General features: G+C 39.3%; 1 protein-coding gene across 3 annotated transcripts in view; it reads left to right on the top strand.

Annotated features, from left to right (window-relative positions):
- Positions 1 to 332: 332 nt before the first annotated feature.
- The window catches only part of VWA8 (von Willebrand factor A domain containing 8), a 194,232-nt gene continuing 169,528 nt past the window's right edge, over positions 333 to 25,036 (top strand). For 2 of the 3 annotated variants that reach the window (XM_054814621.1, XM_054814612.1), the window contains exons 1-4: positions 333 to 562; positions 10,518 to 10,595; positions 21,141 to 21,271; positions 23,383 to 23,493. In XM_054814621.1, the coding sequence (XP_054670596.1) occupies positions 418 to 562; positions 10,518 to 10,595; positions 21,141 to 21,271; positions 23,383 to 23,493 (465 nt within the window). In that variant the 5' untranslated portion in view covers positions 333 to 417. Of the gene's footprint in view, positions 563 to 612; positions 727 to 10,517; positions 10,596 to 21,140; positions 21,272 to 23,382; positions 23,494 to 25,036 lie in introns of those variants that run through there. The other variant, XM_054814630.1, reaches the window with a different exon arrangement.

Raw genomic sequence — 25,036 nt, 5'->3', positions numbered from 1 at the left:
CACGCTCTGTTTTCCAGAATATTTTAAACGTTTCCAGCTATAGAGTTCACAGCCGCTTTCCAATAAAAAAAATTACGTCGTCCTGGGAGCTGATGCCTCAACCCTCGTGACTGAACGCGGTTTTCAACCCACCCGGCGCTGAGGGGACCCGGGTTTCCCCCGCCATCGCCTTCCCCTCCGGCCAGGTTCCCTCCCCAAACCCTCCGGCACAGGCCCCCCGCCTTCCCCAGGCACCCCGGCAGCACTAACAGGCCAGGCCCGCGGCCGCCTCCCCCGCGACCCAAGCCGGCCCGTACCCGCCCCGGCCGCCGGTCGGCCCGGCGCTAGTTTCCGGTGGGACTTTGTGCCGCGGCGTTTCCCTTCCCCTCCTCGGCTCGGCCCGGCCCGGCGGCGGCGGCGGTCATCTCCCCACAGCCCATGCAGTCGCGGGTGCTGTGCCTGGGTAGCGGGGCCGGGGGCCCTGCTGCGCGCAGGGTCCGCCTGCTCCTGCGGCAGGTGCTGGGCGGCGGCGCGGCCGCGGCGCGGTCTGGTCGCCTGGAAGTCAGGGCGCTGCACGGCTCAGGTAACGACGCCAGCCCCCCCGGTGTGGCCCGGCCCGGGCCTCCCTACAGCCTCCCCCTGGCTTTCCTTGTCCCGGCCAACCCGCAGGCCCTGACACCGGGCCCAGGGGTGTGGGCAGCCCCGCTCTCTCCTCAGCCAGGCGGCCCGGGGGAGGCTGGGAGACAGGTTAGCACCTTACGGGCTGCTGGTTTGTCCAGTTTGCACTACTGTCCCTATTTCTTCCTATGCTCGTGAGTATTGCGTGAGAGGAAAGGGCATTCAGTCACAGGCTTGCAGGGATGCTTAGTGTGGCTTCGCATAGCTTCCCTTTCAAAGTGTTACACCTGCAGTGTAGCAAGGAGCGGCCCCACAGCCTGTACCTGTGAGAACCGCTCTTCTCCATCAAGTGGCTTATTATCTTGAGATGCTTTCTGTTTCTGCGTTGCATGGCTTTGCCCTTCCGCTAAGGCAACGCCATATCCATGTCAGGGGTTGCCAAGGCCGATGCGTGTTTGAGTGTGCCTGCAGTGTACGGTAATGAGATAAGGGGTTGACCTTGAGCTTGCATATATTAGGAAGGATGACCTGAACTGTCCTGCAGTATCCTCTGGTGACCTTTGAGACATGACAGGCCTGTGCTGAGCAGAAGTAGCATTTGCGAAGGGTAACATATGCCTGTGGTAGCTGGCACTTTTCTGGATGAATGCCAAAAGCAACAAAGCTACTAAATACAGAGAGAGTGATGAGCAGCTGTAAATTAGGGAGGTAGAATGACAGCAAGTGATTCTCATGGTGGGGTACTTGCTAAAGCTTTTAATTACACCCCTTTAATACCATTTATCTCCATTTTAATCTGTCTATTAGTTGATCATTTCTTTAAATATGTGTTTGTTTTCTGAAGAAGGAAGCCTTTGAAGAATTGATAACCATAAAACTTTCTTCAAGAATTTTTGGATAGAAAATATTTTATTTATGCAAAGTACTAAAACACCTAGGGTTATTTATCTTAAATAAGAATAAAAAGGAACAAGTTAACAATGTGTGAAACAAGCACCTGAAGAAGGGAGCTCAGGACTTTTCAGCCCTTTGTTGGGATGAGTAACCTTAAGAACAAGAAGAAATTCAGCAAAATGAAATGGTAGCAAATGCAGTATTACTAAAAATACTTCATAATTTCCATGTGCTATGGAATGTAACTGAGTGTAACTTAGTAATATTCATGAATACACTGTATATGTATATGAGTAGTAGCAATATTCCCAGTTACAATCAATGATGGTAATAGTTTTGGTAGAAAGATTTAAATCTCAAAGCTCTAGACAATCTTGTAGTTTATTAAAGGCATGCTAAGAGATAATATTGGGGATATTTGCCCTCCCAGCACCTGAGACATCTCATTCATTATAGTGCTTCCTGTGATCCTGTGAATTTGGGACCTTGATATTAGGAATACTATTTATTGTTTAGTTTTTTAGTTGATTTTTTTTTAAAATTAATTTTATTTTACAGATGATTGCATGTTCTCTTGCAGACCCTATCGCTCCTTTGAGGTTACTGACGTTACCAAGAGATGGTCTGAAATTTTGTTTGCAATATGTGTTTTTGCTATTTCTATGCAGCTGCGGTAGTTACAAGTCTTCTTGTAAGCAGTGTTGAGGTTGCATGTCTCTTCCCTACTGATAAAGAAAATATTTCTGAAAGGGCTGGAAGCTGTTAACAGCCAAGTAAAGAGCAAATTGTTTTCTACCCAGTAATTTGGATCTGACATCCCTGCCAGATCGGATTTACTCTCTGTGATGGTACCTTTTAAGTGTAAGGGAGAAACTATTGTCAGTTTTTATCCTGTTTATGTGAAGGAGTCATGTTCAGCTTTTTTGCTTTGCCTTTGTAATGCAAATATGGCTTGCTAGTGCACCGGGGGCTGTGGAGGAACTGCTAGAGCTACCTAGTGGTAAAGCTCAAGAGAAGTCTCAAAGTGAAAGACAGAGGCATACGGTGACTAAAGGGTAATGGGAGTAGCGAGGAAGGGCTTGGATTTGCACAACTCATTTAATGAGGGAAACTTCATTTGTCATAACAAATGGAAGGATGAATATCAGATTCATTTTTTAATGCAGGTTTCACGTTTCCTTCCAAAAGACTAAAGAAAAATCAAGTTTTTGTAGACTACAGAGTTGTGATGAATTATTATTTTAAACAGTCTGAGCTGAACAAAGTGAAGTTCTGTGTAATTCAGTTCACTGGCATTTAATTATTTGTCTGTAAGTAATGTGAAACTTTTGAAAAAGTCTGTCAGAATACACAATATCAGAGATGCTTTAAGAGGTTGGTAGGATCAAATGCTGAATTTTGTGAAAATTGAAAAGCTGAAAAAACAAAAATCGTCACCTGTCAGATAGTGCAGGCAAAGAAAGGTCTCTTGTATGCTTTGCTGCTCAATGTACATAAAACAACTTATACTTTGCCACTTGTGTATACCAAAATATATACTAGTTTCATTAGCTGTTTTCTGCAGCTCTGCCTGTCCAGGTTCACTTCCTATGCTTTCTAAAACCCAGTCAGTCCCAATTTCTAATCAAACCCGTGTTTAAAGCCTGAAATATCTCAGTAATATATACAACAGTATCTGCCGAGTATAACACAGTGGGTTGTGAAAACCGTATCATACTTCAGAATCCTGTAATGTTAATCATCAGCGTAGAGGATCTAAGGGATTGTGGTAAAAATTTATAATCTGAAAGACGACTGTGAATAGGACCATGTGTTTAGCAGGGTTTTTGTGTGAGTTTTTTTCCAGGTCTGTCACTGTCCAAAGATTAAGGAACTGGTTGATGATGGATAGAAATGCTTACCAGCACATTCCCTTTTCTAATTTTACCTGTGTTATTATCTTGTTGAAGTTCACCTGTTGGGAGCGTGGTTCTGACAATATTTTTTCCACTGGCAAAACCTCTTTAAGACACTTCATTCTTTCATCTTTCTCTTAACATTCCTGTTACTGTTCATTGTCCCTGTAGTTGTACTTACAGGGCTGCATTGTGGGCACTGAAACAATTCCAGTGATTTGATCTACCGCGAGGCCTTGCAAACAGTTGTTGCGTCTGCACAACTGAGAAGGCAGCAAATGGAGACGGATATTTTCAAAGCCAGTTGTCTGTGAAAGTTTACGGAGTTACACCTGAGTTATTGCAGATTATTCTAACATTTAAGATAGAAAAGGTTGGTGGAAAAAAAAATGGTGTCTTTTATTAGACATGCTGATAGAGCTGGAAGAAAGGGATGAGCTGTCAGGCAGATAAGCTTCTGTACGCTCTTTGGTAGGGTTTCACCGTTGTTCCCATGAGTAGATGTCAGTAAATAGCTTCTGAGTTTTAATATTTTGCAATTCAAAATTTAAATTTTCCTGTTTAGCAGCCGTTACTGTCCTGATACATGTTGGTGTGTTCTGCAAAGTCCTGCCCGTTTTAATACTTAAGGCTGAAGTTGAACCTGCTTGGCAAACTCAGGGACTCAGAATAGTTGCATAGGAGATGCCGTAGTGAATTTTAAAGCTGTTTTGTCTATTTTGGTGTCTTTTCAGTAAATGGGAAGTTTAAAAAAAAACCAACAAAACTATATTGTTTTTCAGTTATAGTTTCTTTTTAGTTGAAATACATTATTGAAATTATACTAATGCATTTGATACCTAAGCTCAGTTTAGAATAGATTGATAGTTTGGCTTTTCTGCACTGAGCAAACTGTGCTTTAGGAATGTTCACGAACTTTTAAAATACCATAAGCTAATTTTCATGTAAGTAGCATTGGCCACGGAAGATTTGAAAGGGAACACTGAGGATGTGGTGGGCATCTGTTACTGTATGACTAAGAGGAGGTAGTGGATATTGCTTTCTACAGACGGCTAGCAGAAACCACTCTGCCCTGATGCTCATGGAGGATTTCAACCATCCAGACATCTGCTAGGAGGGCAGTCTGGCATTGTGCTTGTGCTCTTGGTAGTTTCTAGACTGTATTGGTAAAAGTTTTGTAATGCAGATGCCAGAAAGCCTGGTTAGGGTAACTCTTCATCTGCTGCTCGCAAGTAGGGAAGGACTGTGGCTGGTTTGGTCATAGATGGCAGCCTGGATCGCAGTGACTGTAACATGGTTGAGTGTGGATCTGGAGGAAGGCTGGGAAGGTGAGCAGCAGAATTAGGATCCTGGACTTAAGAACTGCAGACTTTCACTTATTCAGGAGATTGGTAGGTACAATCCCTTGGATAATAACCATGAAGAAGGGTGCCCAGGAAAGCTTGAAGATTTTTAAAGAAAACTTAATGACAGCTCAGGAATGAACAATCCCACAGTGCAGGAAGATCTGGTATTTCAGCAGGAGGCCTGCTTGACCAAGCAGGGAACTTTTCAATTAACTAAAACACAAAAAGGGGGCATACGGAAGTGGAAATAAGGACAGACAACAGGAGTGTAAAAGTGCGATTTGGTATGTAGGGACAAAATCCCTACCATCGACAAACTGCAGATCTTTAGTCCAGAAGGACCGCGATAAACTTGAGGACTGGGCCAAAGAAAATCTCAAAAAAGTTTAAGAAGGAGAAGTATGAAGTTCTGCTACTGGACTTAAGTGGTGTTGTGTGTCACTACAGGCTGAGGAGGTACTGGCTGAGTAGCAGCTTTACTGAAAAGGCTGTGGGGTTACTGTGGGTGTCTGGTTGAATATGAGCCAACACCTCATAGCAAATAAGGTGAACCACAGATTGGGCTACGTAAGGAGGAGGGTGGGCAATGGTAAAGGGAGGGTTCATCTCTAGGAGCAAACCTAGTGAGTGTGGGGAATGTGTTTCTGTCCTTTATACTCATGTGGTTTTCCCTTCATATTAGAATGAAATTAAGACCTGGAAATATACATTTGAATATAATACAGATTTTGAACTTTCCTCTAACAGGTGTGATCTCATCACACAGAAATCAATGTTAGCAGAGCTTAGCACTTTCACAGTTATAAATGCTCTTGCTGTTACTGGCTTTTGAGACCAGATGGATGGTCTGTGTGGAAGTGAATGTGTAATATACTAAGATGACTATTGGAGTGTGTTAATCTCACATAAATTCAGGAGTAAAGAGGCCAAAAGGCTATAATTTAAGCCACCTAAAAACTCAGCATTTCTGAAGCTTCATTGCAGTGTCTTATAAAACCCCTGATAATATAAAGATTTATAGATGAGTTTGGAACTGTTTCTGTTGTGTACTCAAAAAACTAAACACACATATAGATCTGTGCAGGGTGTTTTCTTTCACTGTAGGATTTCTTTATTTAAAAATAGCCATGTCAAATTTATTAATTTGCTTCTTTTTTCTTAATGTGTTATTTCACCAGAAAATGGTGAGTAGAATAAAACTTTTTTCTGCTGCTTAAGTTCTTAAATTGAAGTCAACATGCAATCTGTTTATCTTCAGATAGGACCAGCATTAGTGTAAATAATTTAAACAGCAGTGGGTTTTTTCTTCTCAGCATATAGGAAAAAATAGTAGGATTAGGGAATAGTCTCTTCTTGGGGGTGGGGGGGAGGAAGGGAGTGGAGAAGAAGGATAGTTGATGTAATACTAACTTTTAAATATAAGACCAGTCAAAGGTGCCAAGCATACGATAAAGCTGCATCTCCAAGAAACCTTCTTACTGAGATTGTGACATAAAACCATCAACAGTGGGTCAGAACAAAGGTCCATCGAGTCCTACTATTCCATATCGGACAACAATGAGTAGGAGATGCCAGGGGAGAATAACAGCACAGGGTGTTCATGCAGGGATGCTCTGCCAAAGTGCTCTCCCAGCCTCCAGCTGCTGCCTCTGCAGCTAGGGGTTTGTAGCTGAAGGTGATGGTTTTCTGTTCAGTAGCCCTCAATGGACTGAGTGCAAGAAATAAGCTTGCTCACCTGAAGAGCCCTTCTCAGCTATAGTAAAAAGCAGATGTAGGTATTAATATTGTTATCTGTGTAAAATGTGGCCCTAAAAGAGAGAGTGCACCACATTGTGTGTTGCAGTTACTGTATGTGCGTGCAAATTGCCATTTCGACGGGTGCAATTCACACTTGTCTATTCCAGATGCAGTAGAAGGAGCTCATTGCATGTATTGAAGCTTTTTTCATATCTCTCTGTTTCAGAGAGTCTCTTCAGGGTCCCATTATTGGGACACAATCTTTATGTGCCCCCAATTTCTAGCCCATATTGCATGGGCTCTTAAACTACCTGTTTTGTCTGTATGTTGATCACCCCCTGAATGGGATTGTTCCCCTTATGTTTTGGGTTCTGGCTTATTTGGCACTTGTTTTGTTCCAGCAGCCATGGCTCTTTGTGTACATCGGGCACTGCTTGTATCCCACAGTTTTCCCCAAAGACTGTACTACCTAAGATTGCTGGTTTCTGTGGGAGAGAGAAGAAACCAGGGGCACATCTTCACTGCTTGCCTAAGCAAGCCTGATACAGGCTACAAAGTCTCCATTGCAAAACCCTGTGTGTATAGCTTTTGTCCGCAGTAGTGTGGTAGTAGCTTGTGAGCTGGGTCGGAGTATTCATGGGCTATTCCATAATTTGAAGTGGAGACAAATCATTTGGAATATATGTTCTCAAATGAGGAGTCTTGCTGATTTAACACCACCGTTTTACCAAGCAGGCTCTTCTTTGCCAGCTGGTGAAATGTTGGAAAGAGCCTGTCTGGGATGACATCTCTGTTCAAAGAGTTTGGAAATGTAGTGGAAATAGAGTAACCAAACATGAGGTTTTAAAAAAGTACAGAAGAAACAAATGGGGCAAGAAAATACAGCCCAGGTGGAAGTGCATGATAAGATTAGTGGGCTAATCCCCCCTGTGCTCATTTAGCTAGGAAAATAGACTCTGCTGTCTTGGCTTATTGTTGCTTAAGGTTCTATTAAACACTACTAATATTTTTGCTTTGTGGACAGATGCAAGTTGAAGGCAACATTTGTCTCCAGGCAGCAACAAACCTGTTAGAAGCTGAATGCCCTGACTGTATGCTAGGGATTTTGTGTGCTCAGCTCTCTCCACATCTTGCACATAGTTTCCTCCCAGCATATTTTTCATGAAAATTTGCAGGGACTGTTGATGGCTGGAATATTTTTGGACATGATTAAATGTCTTGATCAAGGGATAAATACCAGCAGAAGAGATGCATTTTTCCAATTTTTCATCTAGATCAAACTCAGTTGTGGGTTTTTTTTAGGGAGTACAGAAAATCAACTAAGGCTTTTCAGTACTGTGTCAATAAAATTCTCTCCTGTAGATGATATCATCATTCCAATGTATTGAAAAAGTCTGACACCTTGTTGTTTCAGCATGTTGTCCCTACTGTGTTTTGGATGACTGTGTATGCATGCAAGAGTATTTACAGCTTGAGCTGAGGTGATTTAAGCTAGAAGCTAATTAGTCATATACTTCTGTCTCATTGCATGTTAGCTGGGGAATGGTGAGAAAATAAACTGGCACTAATTTCCTAAGGATATATCAGGCAACATGCTCTTTTTAGAATGTTAAAATTCTTCCTAGCTGAGTTAATGAGAGAGGTGTCAACTTTTGCAAGAAGCAGTGGGCTCCCAGGATGTTTTCATCAACTTGGAGGCATTTTGGTCTAGCTTTAGCTGTTCCCTAAGGAGAAAGAGTAGTTGGAGCTGCAGCAGCAGCAGGGGAATGGGAGGTGATGCTTAGGCAGTAAAATAGTTTTTCTTGCTTTAAAACTTAGAGAAGTGGACAAAACCCTGGGAGAGCCAAAGCCTGGATTTAACTTCCTGCAGTGGTCATGTCTATTGTCCAGTGACTTTTTAAGAAATATAATACTTCCCAGAATGGGGACCAGGCCCCTGAGCTGTTGCAGGACTTTCTTTGGGAGTGAGTTTGAATGCTTCAGGCAGAACAGGGCACAGTACTCTTGGATGCATTTGAACTGCAAATTCAGCAAGGGCCAGGAAATGAGCTAAAGCCCCAAACTGCTGCCTAGTCATTAGCTTGGCCCCAGCTCTGTTTGGGACGTTTCACTTCTTGGCTCCTACCCAGATGTGCCAGAGTAGGGTGCTTAGCTCTAATAGGGAGGGTGAGAACTGCTTGGTGCTGCTTGCCTTTAGGACCAGGGATGAACCCTTGGCCACCTTTTATTTAGCAGTGCTGCTATTGCTAAATCTCCCTCTTTCTGGCAAGCCATTGAAGCACTGTATTATTATGTAAAATGCAGGGAAAACCGCCAGCTTACTGTCTTCTGCCAGTATTTTAGTGAAAAAATGGGGGGCTGATTATTTGTACTTCTGGAGCAACATAAAGACCCATGTGCAGGCATGTATGTCAGGCTGTGAATCCCAGCGTTGTTAAGCCCTTAATTTCGGAGGAAGTCAGGTATAATCCTTTCTTCACTGCTTCCTGTTTGTTGCTGTAGGTGATTTTGCTCTGGCTGCTATAAATCTAGTCCTAAATGGGTAACATTTCCCATGGATTGTGTGAGTCATGTCAGAACCTGGGGATTCTCAGCCCTGTGAGATCTGCAGTAACATCTGGGTATGCTGGAAGAGAACTGCATTTGAGTGCAAAACTAGAGTCACTGCTGACTGAAAGGAGAGCTGCTGTATGTATGGGAGGAATTTTAGTTGCCTCTGTCAATTTGGACAAGCTGTTTCTTCAGCATCTCTCTCTCAGGTTCCAGCATTGATCTTCCAAACTCTTTGACTCCTTGTGCAGTGCTGGAAATAGGCAACTGTAGACTGAGTTCTCTTGGATGCTGTAGGACAAGGTTCAGATCAACAAAAGGATTTTTAGAGTTGGATCTTGTTCGTGGGCTGTGTCTTTTCTACGTCTCATTTCTCAGAAAAGCACAAGCACGAGAAACAGTTCCAAAACTTGGCCTCAGTTTGTGGAAAGGTAGTGTAATCAGAGCACTGTGGCAAAACTGCACCCCTGTGCAGCAGTCTTACTCCAGTAATCCTCTCCATCCTTGCACATGCACTACAGTGCTTGTTGGGCAGTGAAGCTGGTGTTATCTTCAGCAACAGTAATGGAAAAAACATCATTTTACTAGAGGCATCTTAGCTTCATGGTCTTAATACTTGTGAACTCGTTTGCATGGCCCAGATGGTCTCTTGGAAAAAAATAAACTTTGAGTGTGTTACCAGTCGGCAGCTCATTTTCTTGGCTTTGTGGGTTTTGGGTGTTGTGCTGTTTTTCTGTGTGACCACCACCGCCTTGGTGCTCGCCCATTTCCTGGCTGCAAACTAGATTTCACTTCTTATTTTCATGAGAAAGTACACAGGACATGACCTGCAATTTAATTCAAGCCTGTGGGTGCAGAAAGACAGATAAGACAGGCAGGTCCTAGTAAGAGACCAGTAAATAAAATGGCCAGGTGCTTTAGCTTTGGTGAAATCCAGAGCAAGAGATGCTTGAGACCTCTTAAACCTTGGAAAGGTGCCAGGTTCTGCAGCTGTACAGTCAGTGCAGGAAGGGCCTGCTGACATCAATATGTCATTTGGTACCTCCAACAGATACTGTTTCAGGCTGCTTGAAAACTCAGGAAAATCATCACCCCTGCAAGTGTTTCTCACTGCTAGTTCTGCAGACAGTCTAAGGTTTTCATTTCAATAAATCCATGATGGTAGCGGAAATGGAGTTCTATAATGAGCTTGAGTTCCATAGCTCCCAACAAACTAAGTTATGGTTATAACAAGAGCAACAAAAGAAAAAGGTCAAGGAATATTAATTAAGTGTAAATTGTCCTGGTACCTGATGTGTTGAAAAGCAGCAGAGCCTAATTAGTAAACTAATAGTTCTCAAACACATTAGAGGTGGCTTTGTGAATACAACAGTCAGCCTTACCACAGCAGGCCTGTGATTTTAATTTTAATATAAGGACAGTAAACACTTAAAAAATATCCGAGAACTAAAAGACTCTCTTCTCTTTTGGTTTTTTTTTTTTGTTGTTTTTTTTTTAGGTGGTACTGTCACTATTGGAGATGTGTCTTTTAAACTCAAAACACCGAAGAACCCAGAACTTGTTCCACAGAACTATGGTAAGAATCTGCTTTCCTTTTGAATGGGTTTCAAGGTTTTATTCAAAAAAAACTTTTACTCACTCAAGTCACCCCACTGACTTTACTGAAATTATCTAAGAAATATGTTTCGAAAAAGCATGCAATTTGGGGAAGGCTATCTTTTCTGAGTTCTTTATCTCTGGTTCAGCTGGTTATATAGAAACCTCGTAACTTTTGAATGTAACTTGTCCCATTGGTCAGTGGGACAGTAAAAGGACCATTTGTGTATGTTTAAATATTTTGTTCAAAAGGGGTCTCATCCAGCAATTATTTCTAAAAATAATACAGTAATTTCAAATTGTTTCATCATAAAACTCTGACAGTTTAAAATTATCATTTGGTTGCAATATGATTATATGTCCTGGGAGTTTCCTGCTGTATGGCAGATGTATGGTGTTTTTCTACTGTGATACTTAGTATTCCCAGATTGTCACGTTGTTGTTGTCAGCAAACAATCAACAGTTGCATAGTGATTAAAAAATGCTATCAAGTACTTACAGAAGTCACAGCCAGTTATGCATATTAACAATGTGCATACATATACTAACAATTAATTCACATTATGTTTTGATGCATTATTAAAAGTGCCGCGTATTCACAGCCATCCGTATTTCCTGTTTGTTTGCTGAGAATACATGTTTCTTGAGCTTTTCCGTTTGCACCATGGATCAGCAAATGAATCATGCTTTCATTGTGACATTTCCTAGGACAGTACAGGCCAACTATTTCCTGAGGATCCAAAATGATCAGTTGCCATTTGTTCAGCACTTTCACATGTAGGTTGCTGGATGTCCAAAATTTAAATGAAAATAAAACCCACTAACAACTGATTTTTCCACCCAGATAAATTCTCAGACCAAAACCAAGCACACATGGAATTCAAAAGGGATATACTGCGCTTAGACATGGCCAAGCATTGAGGATGCCCAGTGACTGTCATCACTGGGCTTGCGAGGTCCTACAGCTGGAATCTGAGTGTAGTCATTCACTTCAAGCCAATTTGCTTTCCAACATGTTTAAATTCATTCCATGACATTTTGAAGAGAACATCAAGAAAACTGCCAGGACAGTGGTTTTTTGGGGGGGATGGAGGGTGGGGGGGTTTGTTTGTGATGTTTTTGGTTTTGTTTTAGAGGAATGGCATTGATAACATCAGCAGTAGACTTGCCACTGCACAGCTGGCAGGATAGCAGATAACTGCTGGGAGGGAGATACTGAGGACAAGAGGGATGTTACAGGTGTACAGGGAGTGCTGCTGGTGCAGTATCAGAAAGGGCAGAAGCTGCTGCATAAAGTTTTATATTGTTGTGTTCTTAGGCAATAGTACTTTGGTGCATCAGACAGGCTTTAGGTGACTCTGCTTGAGCAGGGGCATTGGACAAGATGACCTCCAGAGGCCCCTTGCAACCTCAACCATTCTGTGATTGCTTATTCTGTAGTAACTGTGGGATAGTACATCTGTGTTACTCTTGACATGTTTATATTGCCGTTTCTTAACTCTCATCTGAAATGCAACCTTTCTTCTGAAATGTTTGTCCTTTGAGGGCTGTAACAGGAATATAAAGGGTGATTTTGTTTGCTTTCAGTCTTTGATGAGTGTGAAGTCTGCCGGTAGTCTAGTACGCCAGATCGCTGGTCTGCATCTGCATCGTGGGCTGCTTAATTCCCATACCCCAGTAGGCATCACACTGTGATGCTTTCCAGCCAGGTGATCTATGGTACCAGATATATCCTATGAGATGTGTCAGTGCGTGCTGTTACAGGGTAGCCTGTGAGGAAAGGGTTTCTGGTTTAGGCTGTAACGACACTTCCCATACCTTGTGAGTTCCCTGGGAATGAGGCCAAACAGCTGAGAACTGCTGCTCTGTATTATTACTTTTTATAGCTTCTTAAATGATTGATTTTTGCTTTTCATAATTTATTCTGTATGCCTATTTTCTCATCTTGATCATAAAGTAAAGATGTCACTTGTCTATGTCAATGACTAATGTGATCTATTCCACTTATTTAAATTTCTGGTAGATTGTTTTGCTTCTGGTTTTCTGTGCTATACCAAATGTGTTAATTTTAACAATGCCTTCCTGCCTTGCACTCCTCCAAACCATGCCATTACTTGTTTTTGGTAAATATGCACTTTTCAGCAAGATAAATGTTAGCTCTAAGTTGCTATAACAGCCTCTCATTCAGTTCTTTGGATTGGGAAGGTAAGAGAATTATGGAAACGTGGTAGAATCAAAGAATGGGAGATTTTTCTAGTTAACAATTATAAGAAGGGAAAAGTGGTTGAAAACTAATCTGATAGCAAAAAAGTTACTAAAAATGGAACTCTACAGAATGATGGGATCTTGAGTAAAATCTGATACTCCAACTAAAGTAACGTTTATTAGCACGTTAGGTATATTATTAGTTGTTTCACTTTTTTTTTTTTTTTTTTAAAAGGAGCCTTTGTCATGCTTGGGATACTGTTGTTCATCAGTATTCATGTACTTAGAGTAGGATTACTTAAGGTACAAAATTTTGCTTAAAAACCTAAATACTAAAATTAGTTAAAATTAAGTAAGATAGATTACTCATGCATTTAATAGCAGAAAATAAATTTCAAATACCTGAGTACAATTGCTTTGTATATTTAAATGTAGGAATTTTTGTTATCCCTTAGTGCTTAAGTTCTATGGTTGTGTAACTATGGAGAACAAGGTTATATTCCTTTAGTGAAATTAACTGACATGGAGCCAATACCATCTACTTATCTCCTCTTTGTGAGGCATTTAGAGAGTATGTGCGTTACTTAACTGAAGACATTTTTTTTTCTTGTTTTAAGAGTACGTTTTATTTTGCTGTGTGAATGACTGCTGTAGATACTAGATGTTTTGGTGTAAAATCGATGAACATAATTGCATATTTATACTAATCTATAAACTGAAATGTTACATATTTTGAAATTTTATTGTAGTAACTAATTTTACATTTAAATGACGAAGATACTTACCTGATTTCTTTTAAATTAAGACTAGAAATAATTTAACCAGATGATCAAGTGGGAAATATCCCTGAAAAGGTCTCAGACACTGCAATGTTTGCAGTGTAGTAAGAACTAAGAGGAGGGAATTGAAGCAGTTACAGTTCATTTACTCATACTGCATATGATATTGTTTTCTAGCTCATCAGTTGTGTAGACTAGAATGTTTCTGCTTTTGTTATTATGCCAGATAAGAGCCATGTTAAAATACAGTAATTTTGAAAGCACATGTCTATAATTTACAGCAAATTTTAGGGATGCTATAACTTATTCTAAACTCAGCATTATTTTTCTAGGCTTAAAAATAACCTTAAAACTCTGGAAAAAATTGTAACACAATAAAGAAGTGTGTTAAGTACCTACAAAACTTTACCTTCGTCATTTTGTCACTAAATTGATACCAAAATACTTCATATTTGTGTTACTAGATTAAACTGATTTTTAAGTCCTTCTTTGAACCTTGTTACATGTTGCAGAAGTGGATAGGATAGGTATGGCTATGAAAGCATACCTTATGTTTTCATGTCCTTGCTTTTCAGGTTTTATGTTAGGTACCTAGCAAGTTCTGTATGAAGTGTTCCATTTTGTGTGTTACTATAAAATACTAATTTGTTTTGATGTTGTTGGCAAATGGCTTTTTTTTTTGAGATGATAATTAAAGGTACATAAAATCTGAGTTCTTATTTTTTCTTTTTATAAGTCACAAGTAAAAATGAGTCATACACAAGGGAATTTTGTTAATGAGATTTCTGTCATAACTGTGTCTGACACGTTATAGAAGGAGGGCACTTATTTCTGCACTGCTTGTTCTTCTATCAGTAAAAATAAAATGTATATTTTTAAAATCTCACCATGACTGAAAAGCACGATTGTTTCTTTAATTATACTTTGGAGAAACTTTGTATGGCTTTCCATGATAGTTTAGATCTAAAATTGAATTATGAGAACGCGTATTAAGTTTTTTTATGTTGAGTTCATGTCAGTGCACTGCTTTCGTTAGTGGTTTCTGGAAATTTTATGAAAATGACAATGTACCTGATGATATTTCATGTATTTATTAATCTTGACAAAACAATTCCTAACATAGCTCTTCCAGGACACTTTGTTCAGTGATGGCAAATCCTTGTTAACGCAGGAAAAGGGATGTTCTTTTGCAACGCCATGTTGGCTCTGCTGGTCTCTGAAGGTGCAAGTGCACTTGGGAGTTTGGCTGTAATCATGTTACATGCAACTGCATTGGATTGTGGAAGATTAATTTCAAACAGTGCATGGTTTTGTGCCAGGTGTCCTGAGTCTGAGCAACCTCCCCAGTGTGTGATTAAAAGTGACATGCACGTATACAAGGGGTTAAGTGATAAATCCTGTTGGTTTGGTCAGTTGAGATATATGAAAGACTAATTATCATGAGGAATTTAAACAGAAAGTTTGTGTATATAATAGTGAAATACAAAAAAAAAAAGTAGCACTAAATGGATCTTTGTGCTTGAAAAGGAATTGTTTTAATGTTAAGGAAATTTGGGATATTTCTCTGTAGTAGGCTCAGTGGTGTCAGCAGTTCCTGTTGTTTATTCTTCACCTGAAAGATCAGTATTTTCTTAACAGTCAGACGCTTCTGTGTCCTTCTCCAGAATGGTATGTACCATGTGCTGAAGCAAGGACAAGCATGTGTGTTCAGTTATTGCTCAAAGTAGGTTCAGATTTGCACTGGAATGTGTGTTTATTCTTCTTTCTGTTTACTTTAAATCTGAGTGTCGGAGTGCAACACATTACAGAGACAGGTTGTATTGCAGGATGACCGTAATTTTGCACTAACAAAGATTTTTGTCATTACATTTCTTCCTTCCTAGCATAAGGAATGATGCCTGTTGTCAAATAGAGATGGTGATTATTTCAGCAGGTGGAGTTTTCATTTAGGCTTGCAACTGATCTGCTACTTGGCTGTTACCACCTAATCCAGAATCTGAAATAGTAGGGGTTTTTGTGAGCAGAGCTGTGAATGTTTTACACCATTATTCCCATTTTGTCTATACCAAGACTGAGGCACAGGGAGACACGGGGACATGGAAACCTTCAGTGAAGGTTTGGGTGGACCTCAGGAGGTGGTCTGCACCGTTCCTTGTGCCTCAAAGAAGGGTCAGCTGAATCTGAACCATTCCTGAGAGATTTTTGTCCTCCTTGTTCTTAAAATGTGCCAGTGATGTAGATTCTAGAACTTCTCTGCACACTTTGCTCAAGTATTAACAATTCTTTTGTGGAAAAAAGCTTGTTCTGATGCCTCTTTTAGATCTTTTTAGACATCCTTTTACTCCCCTGGGGCTTGTTCTATCTAGCATAATCATGATGTACAGATTACTTTTTTCTTCACTGTCATTGTCTTGCATATTGGAAAACAGTTGTTAGGATTTTCAGTCATTTCTTCTCTAGACTGAATTCTTTAACTTTTCCATATCTTCCAGACTTTTGAAAATTCTTATTGCTCTTTTCTAGAATCTCTTCATTGCTGGACTGAGCTCTTGCGCTCAAAAGCAGACACACTACATTGTTCCAGTTGGAGTCTCAGCTACAGATAACTGCTTTGGCTATGTATTTCCCTATGAGTTGTACATCCAGCTAAGAATAGTTTCATTTATTCCATATTTATATGTCACTAAGAGAAACTTAGTCTTCTCCATCCCATTCAGTGTTCCTTCCGGAAAGCTGTTTGGTTTTACGTGATTCCGTTATATTCTCTTTTCACTTATAGTTACATGGAGAAATATGATTTTCCTGTGTAGATCTTCTATCTTACTGTGAAGCAGTTGACTCGGAGGAATTAATGATAAATGAGTTTACTGTCTCATCCAAGAAGTAACTTCCCCCTTTCTAAGCCCCTGCAAAGACCATCGCAAGAACCAAAGTTTTTGGAATGAAGACTGTTCCCATGAAAAATTTATGAGGAAAAATAGTATTCCAGTGAAAACTGCCTGTGATGTAGCTGCATTATGAGACTTTGTAAACTCCTTGGGCTCTGGGCATCAGTATAAAATTGGAAGAGCAGCAGTGTTTTACTTTTGAAGGGCTAAATGAAAGCAGCTGAAAGCAGGCCACATAGGTGTGCCTCCCTCCTCACCTCGGCCATGCTGCCTCCTTCACAGTGTCCTGGGCAACTCGCTGTCTTCCTTCATTGTCCCCCAGCCTGCACAAGCTGTGGAACAGTCTCAGGGAGCTCAGGGTTTTTTGAACATTCTCCCTTTTTGAAATGTGTTTATGTTTTTAGACAAAGGCCTCTCTCTTTGTCCCCTCCTTCCTCAACTGTATTTTACGGCGGCCACTCGCTCTGCTGGAGGTACTGCAAACCACCGTGGAAAGCTAAAGGATCCCCTTGGTAATCAGATGAGAGGGAGATCTTTATCCCCTCATGAATTTTTGCCTCCCCTGATAAAAGGAACCATTCTGACTCTGAACATGCACTGTAGCAAAGGTTCAGGGTATGCTGAGGTCTTTTTTTATTCTGTTGAAAATTAGATATATTGGTGTCTTCTAAGTGCCTGTTGGTTATTATGTGATTGACCAAAGTAGAGTCATACAGGGACGTGAGCTCTAATGTATTTTGTACCATGTCTGGAATGGATATTCTTGGGAATCAGTTCATTTAACTGTCTGCCTTTGAACAGTGGGAAGAGGAAGGTGTCTCCTTCATTTCTGGGGTTTCTTCTGTAGGTGGGACACAAGGACTTGCCAGCAGATACTGTCTGCTCTCTCCTGTGAATCTTACGGCTTCATTGAGTGTAGCATGTGCCAAGATTTCAAGTATGAGTGAACTGGAAAATTTCCGAGGCTAGCATAGCCATTTCAGTCTTGGTTTTATCAAAAGCTGATTTGTGGATCAAACAACAGCAGCTGCTGCATTTGCTTCAAAATCTACAACATTTTCTTCTTTTCTTATTTGGGGATTTCTCCATTCAGTTTCAACTGCTCACTTTACAAAATGTTTGCGCAGATTCTGCTAGGTGTTGTCCTACTTATCACATATTACAAAGCAATATAATGCAATTTCTTTTGCTGGCCATCCTTGATACACGGGAATAGCAAATTGTAGGACTGACTAGTCTCCTGTGTGTGCCAGATGGTGTCTTTGAGAATACACTGTAGAGGCTTCCTACGCACCATCCTGCAGATTAAGAATATAGGGCCAACTACTCAACTAGTGCAAATCAGCAGAGTGCCACTAAAAAGATTGTGCAAACCCAGTTTGCATTAGATACTATCTGACTCATGGGATAATTAATATAAGTTGCTGTCATATACATGCTGATGCTTTTTCCAACTAGTTTGCCCTGTCTTCTAGGTGTCATAGAAAATGATTATATGCTGCTTGTAGTGAAGTTAATATACAGTACTTGAACAGAAGAATTTTTTCAAGTCATGTTAGAGAAAACATAAAAGCTTTGCAATGCAGATGCCACAGCAAAACTAGTCTAAATATATAGAAATAATATTCAAAATACTGTGTATGTGCACCTGAAGTTGCTTTTAAAAAACATAGTGTGCTTTGGAAACAGTTTATGCAGCATAGACTGCATGTACAAAGAAAACTTCATATTCTTCTGATTTTAGAAGGACATAACTAGGAAACTGAAGTAGGCTTGATATCTGGAGCGATGTACAGATATTACATAGCACATGTTAGAATAGAAGGAACTGACACGTGAAAGCTGCTGTCATGGCAGTTCACCTTAGGGAATGCTTGCTTTGAATTTTTTTATTTGTAACAGGTTTCCTTTGAGTGAGTTTGGAGATGGTCAGTGTGCTGATGTTGTGATTGAAAACATGTATTATAATTGATCAAGCTGTAATCTGTATATGAGGAGAATGATGTAAGTGGTAAAGCAATGAAACCATTTTCTAGGAAATGTATCGATGAGGAATTGTCTTTCCTGTCCTTTTCTCAAAAAAAAAAAAAAAAAAAAAAGAAAAAAAAAGGTTAGGTTAGGAAATTAAAGGATATTTTTTAAAGTTGCATTTTGCATGTGAATATTTCAGAAGAAATTTGGACTGTTTAAATACAACAACAAGACTATGAGTGCCTGTACATATATTCCTTAAGATTTGCAGGGGGATCATGTTCCAAAGATTTTAGATTTTTTTTGAATGCTGTACACTCATGTTCTCTTTTACATGACAGTTTGTCTTGCAGATGCTGCTGAACGTTCTTAAATCCTGTTTCTATTTATAGTACTGCTTTTAAGTCTGACCCGAGTTTTTTCTTGAGGCCATCCTAAAAATAAAAAAGATAGCTACACATATTAATGAGAATTACACCAGAGGCATTTGTAGTCATGCTGTGTCAAAGCTGTTGTTGCCATGCTTCTAATGCATGACTTTTGACATGAAAGAATTCAGTGTTTCAGCAAAATTTCCAAGCTTATTTGTCCACTGTAAGTGAATTTTTTTTTTTTTTTTTTTTTTTTTTTGAGAACAGCTATTACAAAAACACAGTAGAGGCACATTGGCATGTTCGTACAACAGGTAGGAGTAATAATGAATGTGCCTCTCGGTGAGATCTCTGTCTTGCAATTTTAATGGTACCTTTAATATAATACTTTTTATTTGTGTGGTGCTTACCAAATTACCATACCTGTCCAGTAGCAAAGTTTGGGCAGAGAAGTTGTTCTGGTGTGATGTATTACCCTTTATTTCCCAAAGAATATATGTAAAAGGAGCTTTCTTAATTTTCTTGAAAATCTCGTGGAAAGGAACATGTTGTTCTCTGTGACGAATTTATTTGCATTTGGCCTGTTGTGTGTGGTATGTGTGATGTGTATTGCTTTTGGAAAACAGCATTGCAGCGAAGAAGAAGAAAATATTCTTACATTTGTATGATCTTACCATACCATACTGTATATGAGAACTAATCCTGGGCATGTTAATGGAAATTGTTTAAAACCAAGCCAAACCCAGAATGTTTATTTACAATTAATCTGATAATCTTTAAGCATAGATTGCTCACCTATGTGTGTATGTTACTCCTGTTCGTATTGTTGTTAAGGATATAGATTTCCCTGGAAGTGGAAGATTTCAAGTTGTTTTCCTGAGTGCCAGATCAAAACATTCAGTTAAAATTTGTGATAAAGTTTTCCTTAGCCACTTTTATGCTTGAAAAATCTTTCTTGAATCTCATACAGTGATTTAATACTGTTTTTATGATCTTACAAAAATAAATTTTAATTCTGGAATACAAAGATTCAACACTGAACTGAAACCCCTCAGAACCGAGGGGCACTGTTGCTGTCTGTCCTTAACTCTGCCCTGCACATCCTGCCTCCCCTGACTCAGGAAAGCTGGTGTAGAACTGAGGCTTGATTTTTAAAATTTTGGCTTCTAATTGCAACCAGTAATCACACTGAAAAAAAGGTAAATAACCAGGTATTAATTTGAAGATTTCATTGCCTCTTGCTCCTTTCTTACTGTACTTCAGCATGCTGGGCACCACCCTTAGGGCTCAAGCTTCAAACCCCATCAACAGTCTTGTCAGATTGTTCTGAAAGCAACCATATACGTACATGCATACATAAATCTCCCTCCTGGCTTACTTGTGTCCTCCTCCTCCTCCTCCTGCACTAGTACTTTTTGCTTGTGTCTGAGAAAGGGCCAGGCTTTGCTAGGGGGTATGAGAAGGAATATTCTGGGGATGGTGTGGTGTACGGCGGCAGGAATGGTGCCCCTCCTTCTGCGTGCTCTTTCTGCAGGGTGTTTTCCAGTGCTGCCAACATTTGCATACATGTGGTAAAGGTTTTAGTTTAATTATAATTAAGTTATTGCTTTTAAAAATAATAACGGGATTGTATTCTTAATAGAAGTAAGTGGATCTGCTTTGAGTTGTTTCTTATTATGATTTTGGAAGCTGCATGGTATTGATGTAGTGTGATATTGCAAGGTTTGCATTTCTTTGATAATTTAATTCTCTGCTTTATTGTGTCAAAATGTAAACAGGAATGCAGTTGTCTTCTAAGTAAATAGCAAATTAAATATATCCCTGAACATTAATCTTAGTCTGATGCAAGAACCATATTTTTTTTTAAGTTCATGATTCACAGAAGCATTGGGATATAGGCTGGATAAATCTTTTACAAATTATTAATAATGTATCTATATTATATTAACTGATGCTAGGAAGTCCTCTCAACATTGGGTAATAAAAAACAGTCTTTGGGTTGATCAGTTTAATGTGAAATGAGAATCAACAACATTTTTTTTCTGTTTTTTGTTGTTTGTTTTTTTTTTTTTAAGGATGAAGTTGGGCAGAGAAAAAGGCAATGAGTAAGATAGGTATATAAACTGACATGTAAATTAAGTAATGTAAACTATGTGTGGAATTCCCTGCTGTTCAGCTATCCAGCTTTAGGACAGCACATCTTTGTGTCTTGGTTTTATTTTTGGAGATAAGAACAAAAAAATGTGTGAATGGCCAGGTATCTAACACTTGTAAAAATTGAATAACATGTTCTTATCTTTGTGTTTCAAAGTGACAGATTCTTTGGCCCAGTCTATAGTCCACCATTTAAGATGGATAATGCAGAAAGATCTTCTTGGCCAAGATGTCTTTCTTATTGGTCCTCCTGGGCCTCTCCGGAGATCCATTGCCATGCAGTATCTGGTAAGTATGTTGGTTTAAATTCTTGGAGACATAGTCATTAATGTCAGTTAGTCATTCCTTTACTAGCCAAATTGTAAAAGGTAGTCCTAGGCAATCTTACAGCAAGCTACTTAGGAGATAAAGAAGTTTTTCCATAAATGTGCTTTCCAAAGTTCAATTTTTGTTATAGATGAATAGAAACTACAGACATTTCAATACATGTTTTTCTGCTTAAACTCCAGGGGGGGAAGAGTTGGAAAACTGTGTTACCATATGTTATCACAAATGGAGAAACAGTTTGTTCTAGGCATTATGTATATTAGAAGATTAAGATATCTGCCTACTGTTACAGACAACAAATCGTTTTCGCTTCGTTCTACAAAAAAAGAAATGAAGGAAAGGATTTGGGAGAGGAGTATTCTGAGTAACATTTGGGAACAGTTATCGTGAGTGATTAGAAAGAGTAGATGCGTGTATGATCCTTGCTTGGAATGTGGGAAGGGAATTGCCTACATCCATCTGCATGAACCATGGCAGCACCGTGTGCAAAATTTCACGTTTAAATCGTCAATGCCCTTAAATGATAGGAAGAGAGGGTTGTCTGCCCCAAAAGGTGATGTGGATAAGACTTTGCCATGAGCTCTATCTAGAATCTGGTTGCGCAGAAGGATCACAAATGGATATGTATAAGCAATTGTCATAAAAATCAGCCATTCCTTTAAAAATCAAAAGATACTGATTCAAAAACTAGCTCTCAGAGCTAAAGCACACAGAAGAAAGCTGCAAGATTTTGAACTTTGGAAAGGAGAGCAAAGGTTTCTTAATTCAGCAAACCAGTTATGCTACTTGATAGCTCAATGCATTCCTTGAAATAAATGAGAAGAGTTTGGTATAACCTAAAAAGAGGACTTAGGAAACACCTGATATCCAGGCATGGGGCACAGAATGCGTCTTGTTACTTATACCACTGTTTGTATGCACCTGAGCTATATTAGGAAGGCTGCAGCTTACTGTTTCAGTGCTGTGCCAAACAATTATGTGAAGGCTGGTCTTTGCATGTGAGCTGATACATGCTGTGGTCCTTTTATCTGCTGATGCTGAAAGCTACTACTATGTATTCATACACAGGGCTAATTGTTGAAGAAAACTCTCCTGTATTTCATCTTCCGGGGGTTTTTTTTGTTTGTTTGTTTGTTTTTATTATAAGAAAATACAATTGTATCTACCTGCAACATAAAGGAATTGGTGGCTTTGTAACCAGTAGGCACCGAAAAAGAGGAAAGGAAATAATTTTCATGGGGTTTTATATCTTAGCTTGATTTTTTTCATACAACCATAGTTAAAAGCTGCCTCTTAAGAGAGATCTGTTAAATATATCATACCTTTAATTGAGGGCTAAGGGCTAAGAGCATTTCAGCATGAATCTCTTTCCTAGCAGAATGCATGATAACCCAGATATGGAAGTAGCAGGAACATCAGGTATAAATACATGAGTTTGGGTTTGGTTTTTTTTCCTTTAAGATAGAAAATTCTAAGTATATCTCATATTGAATCAAAATAAAACAATAACCCAAGGCTTCTCATTTTTTAAGTAGTCTAAGTTTACAGATGCAGACTGCATCTCATGACATTAAAGAAAGAGAGGATAAGAATAATATAGTTCATTAGTGTACTGGCAAAGCATGTACAGATAATAATCACAACTGTATCACAGTATAAGTGTTACCGAGCAGTGAGAGTTGAAGCTTTTCAGTCTTTTATGGAAAACTTATGATTTTTATTCAGGATTTTCAGATGCTGATTGTTTTTCAGAGTCCAGAACCAGAAGATTAACTTACTGGATGTTACAGATGTTCAATGGAAAGAATATATAGCTGGTTATTATGTTTTTAGAACAGGTTTGGGGAAAATGAAAGTTTATTGAGTAGAAATTCAAACCATTTTGTTTGAGGCAGAACACACTGTAAACATTTAAAAAATAAGAGATTCTAGATTTTGTTCAGAGTTTTTTTAGATCACTGTGCTGCTGCCTAGAGCTCTTTTGTACAATTATACCACTAGGCCTATTGTTAAACTTCACTTACTGGGGTTATAGTCTTATTTTTGTAATAACTTCAGCCTATTGTCCACAGGAGCTAACAAAGCGGGAGGTTGAATACATCGCACTATCGAGGGACACCACAGAAACTGACCTCAAACAGCGACGAGAGATCCGAGATGGTAGTGCCTTTTATCTTGATCAGGCAAGTTGCAGTCATGCACCACCTAATTATTGTTTACAAGTAGTTTGAAGGAAGTCATGGTTTATATGATGAAAAATTAGTATGTGGATTACAGACTGATGTGTTTCTGATGCACTTAGAAGGTCTCATGTAACACTCTTGATCTCATTATTACCGAAAATGTTATCTTTACCCAAAACCAAGATGACTCTGTCTCTTAAGAGTACTGCAGGGTTGATTTAGGCAAGCTATTTTTGATATGCTTCAGTAACGAGGAGTGAGATACATTCTGTGCAAGTTAGGCAAGCACTTCTCTTGGTGTATCTCTTCCCGAACACTTGTAGCACATTAGATGTATTCCTGAAATGAATCTTATGATCTAGTTTCCTTGAAAAAGAGTCTAGTTAATTTATTTTAAGAGCTCTTTGTGTTGTGAAACGCAAGCACAGTTAGTGGAGACAATTGGAAGATTTGATTTGAAAGCTCACTGCTAATCCGGACTAAAATACTGATTTAAACACTCCTGCCATCAGTATTGCCCCAACCCATTAAACCCATTAGCTGATTTAGTACAACCACAGGGTGACTTAGGTTAGGTAAGATTTCTCTTTGTAAGTTATCAACGGCATGCTTCCCTTTTGATTATGCAGGCAAAATTTACACTTCATTTAGAATGTCTGTTTTCTTAGATACATAAAATTTGTGTACAAGTTAGGTTTCAGATTAAATAGGGTGGATCAGTTCCTCCAATGTAGTGTGAATTTAAATGTGTTATCTAAACAAGTTTTCAGTTGGTGATGCTATAGTGGTTAATGATATCACCATCATATGAGTGATTTGATGGAAGATCTTCAGAATGAAGGATAACAAATGATCTAAATAATTTTTTTTTTTTTTTAGCTACTTCTAGGACTTCAAATTATCTCATGCTTGTCTGGAAATACGAGGGTTGCACAGTATGAGATAATTTAAAGTACTGTACTGTGGATTAGGGCTGTAAATGGCTTCTTATTTACCAGAGGATAAGAGCATTTCTGTAGGCTGTGGGCTTGACTCATTAACTCATGTTAGCTCCATGTCTCACTGCTGTTATGGACAGCCTTATCCTCACGCTTGCTACAGGACAGTCAAGGTAATTTACCCCTGGTGTAAGAGCTTTAGTTAACTAACATTTGTAAGAGCCACTGTATCGGGGACTGTAAGGAGCTCACCAAGATGTGAAATGGTCTGTTACCCCTGTATTTGTCTGAAGACTTTGATCCTAGTGTAAGTACAAGGCAGCTTGCTTCACTTTGTACAAGCTATTTTGAGCTTTCTAAGTTAAAGGTCTAAGATTACTTTTGTTCCTCAATCTGTTGGAAATTGTCAGTTTAAAGGCTTTTACCAGAATCTAGCACTGCAGTACTTTAGACCAAGACTTTGCTTTAGCAAGATACCGAAGTACTAAAATTAGTTCATGTGTTACTCATCACATATGTAACCAATGTATGTTTAAGCTCTGAAGGGAAAATAGGAAAATAAATCATTGGTATTTAGATGAGCACTTTTAAAATATCAGAAACAT

This window comes from Grus americana, chromosome 1 (genome assembly GCF_028858705.1).
Source record: "Grus americana isolate bGruAme1 chromosome 1, bGruAme1.mat, whole genome shotgun sequence".
In the NCBI taxonomy this organism is placed as follows: Eukaryota; Metazoa; Chordata; class Aves; order Gruiformes; family Gruidae; genus Grus; species Grus americana.
This window is presented reverse-complemented; position numbering and strand designations above follow the sequence as displayed.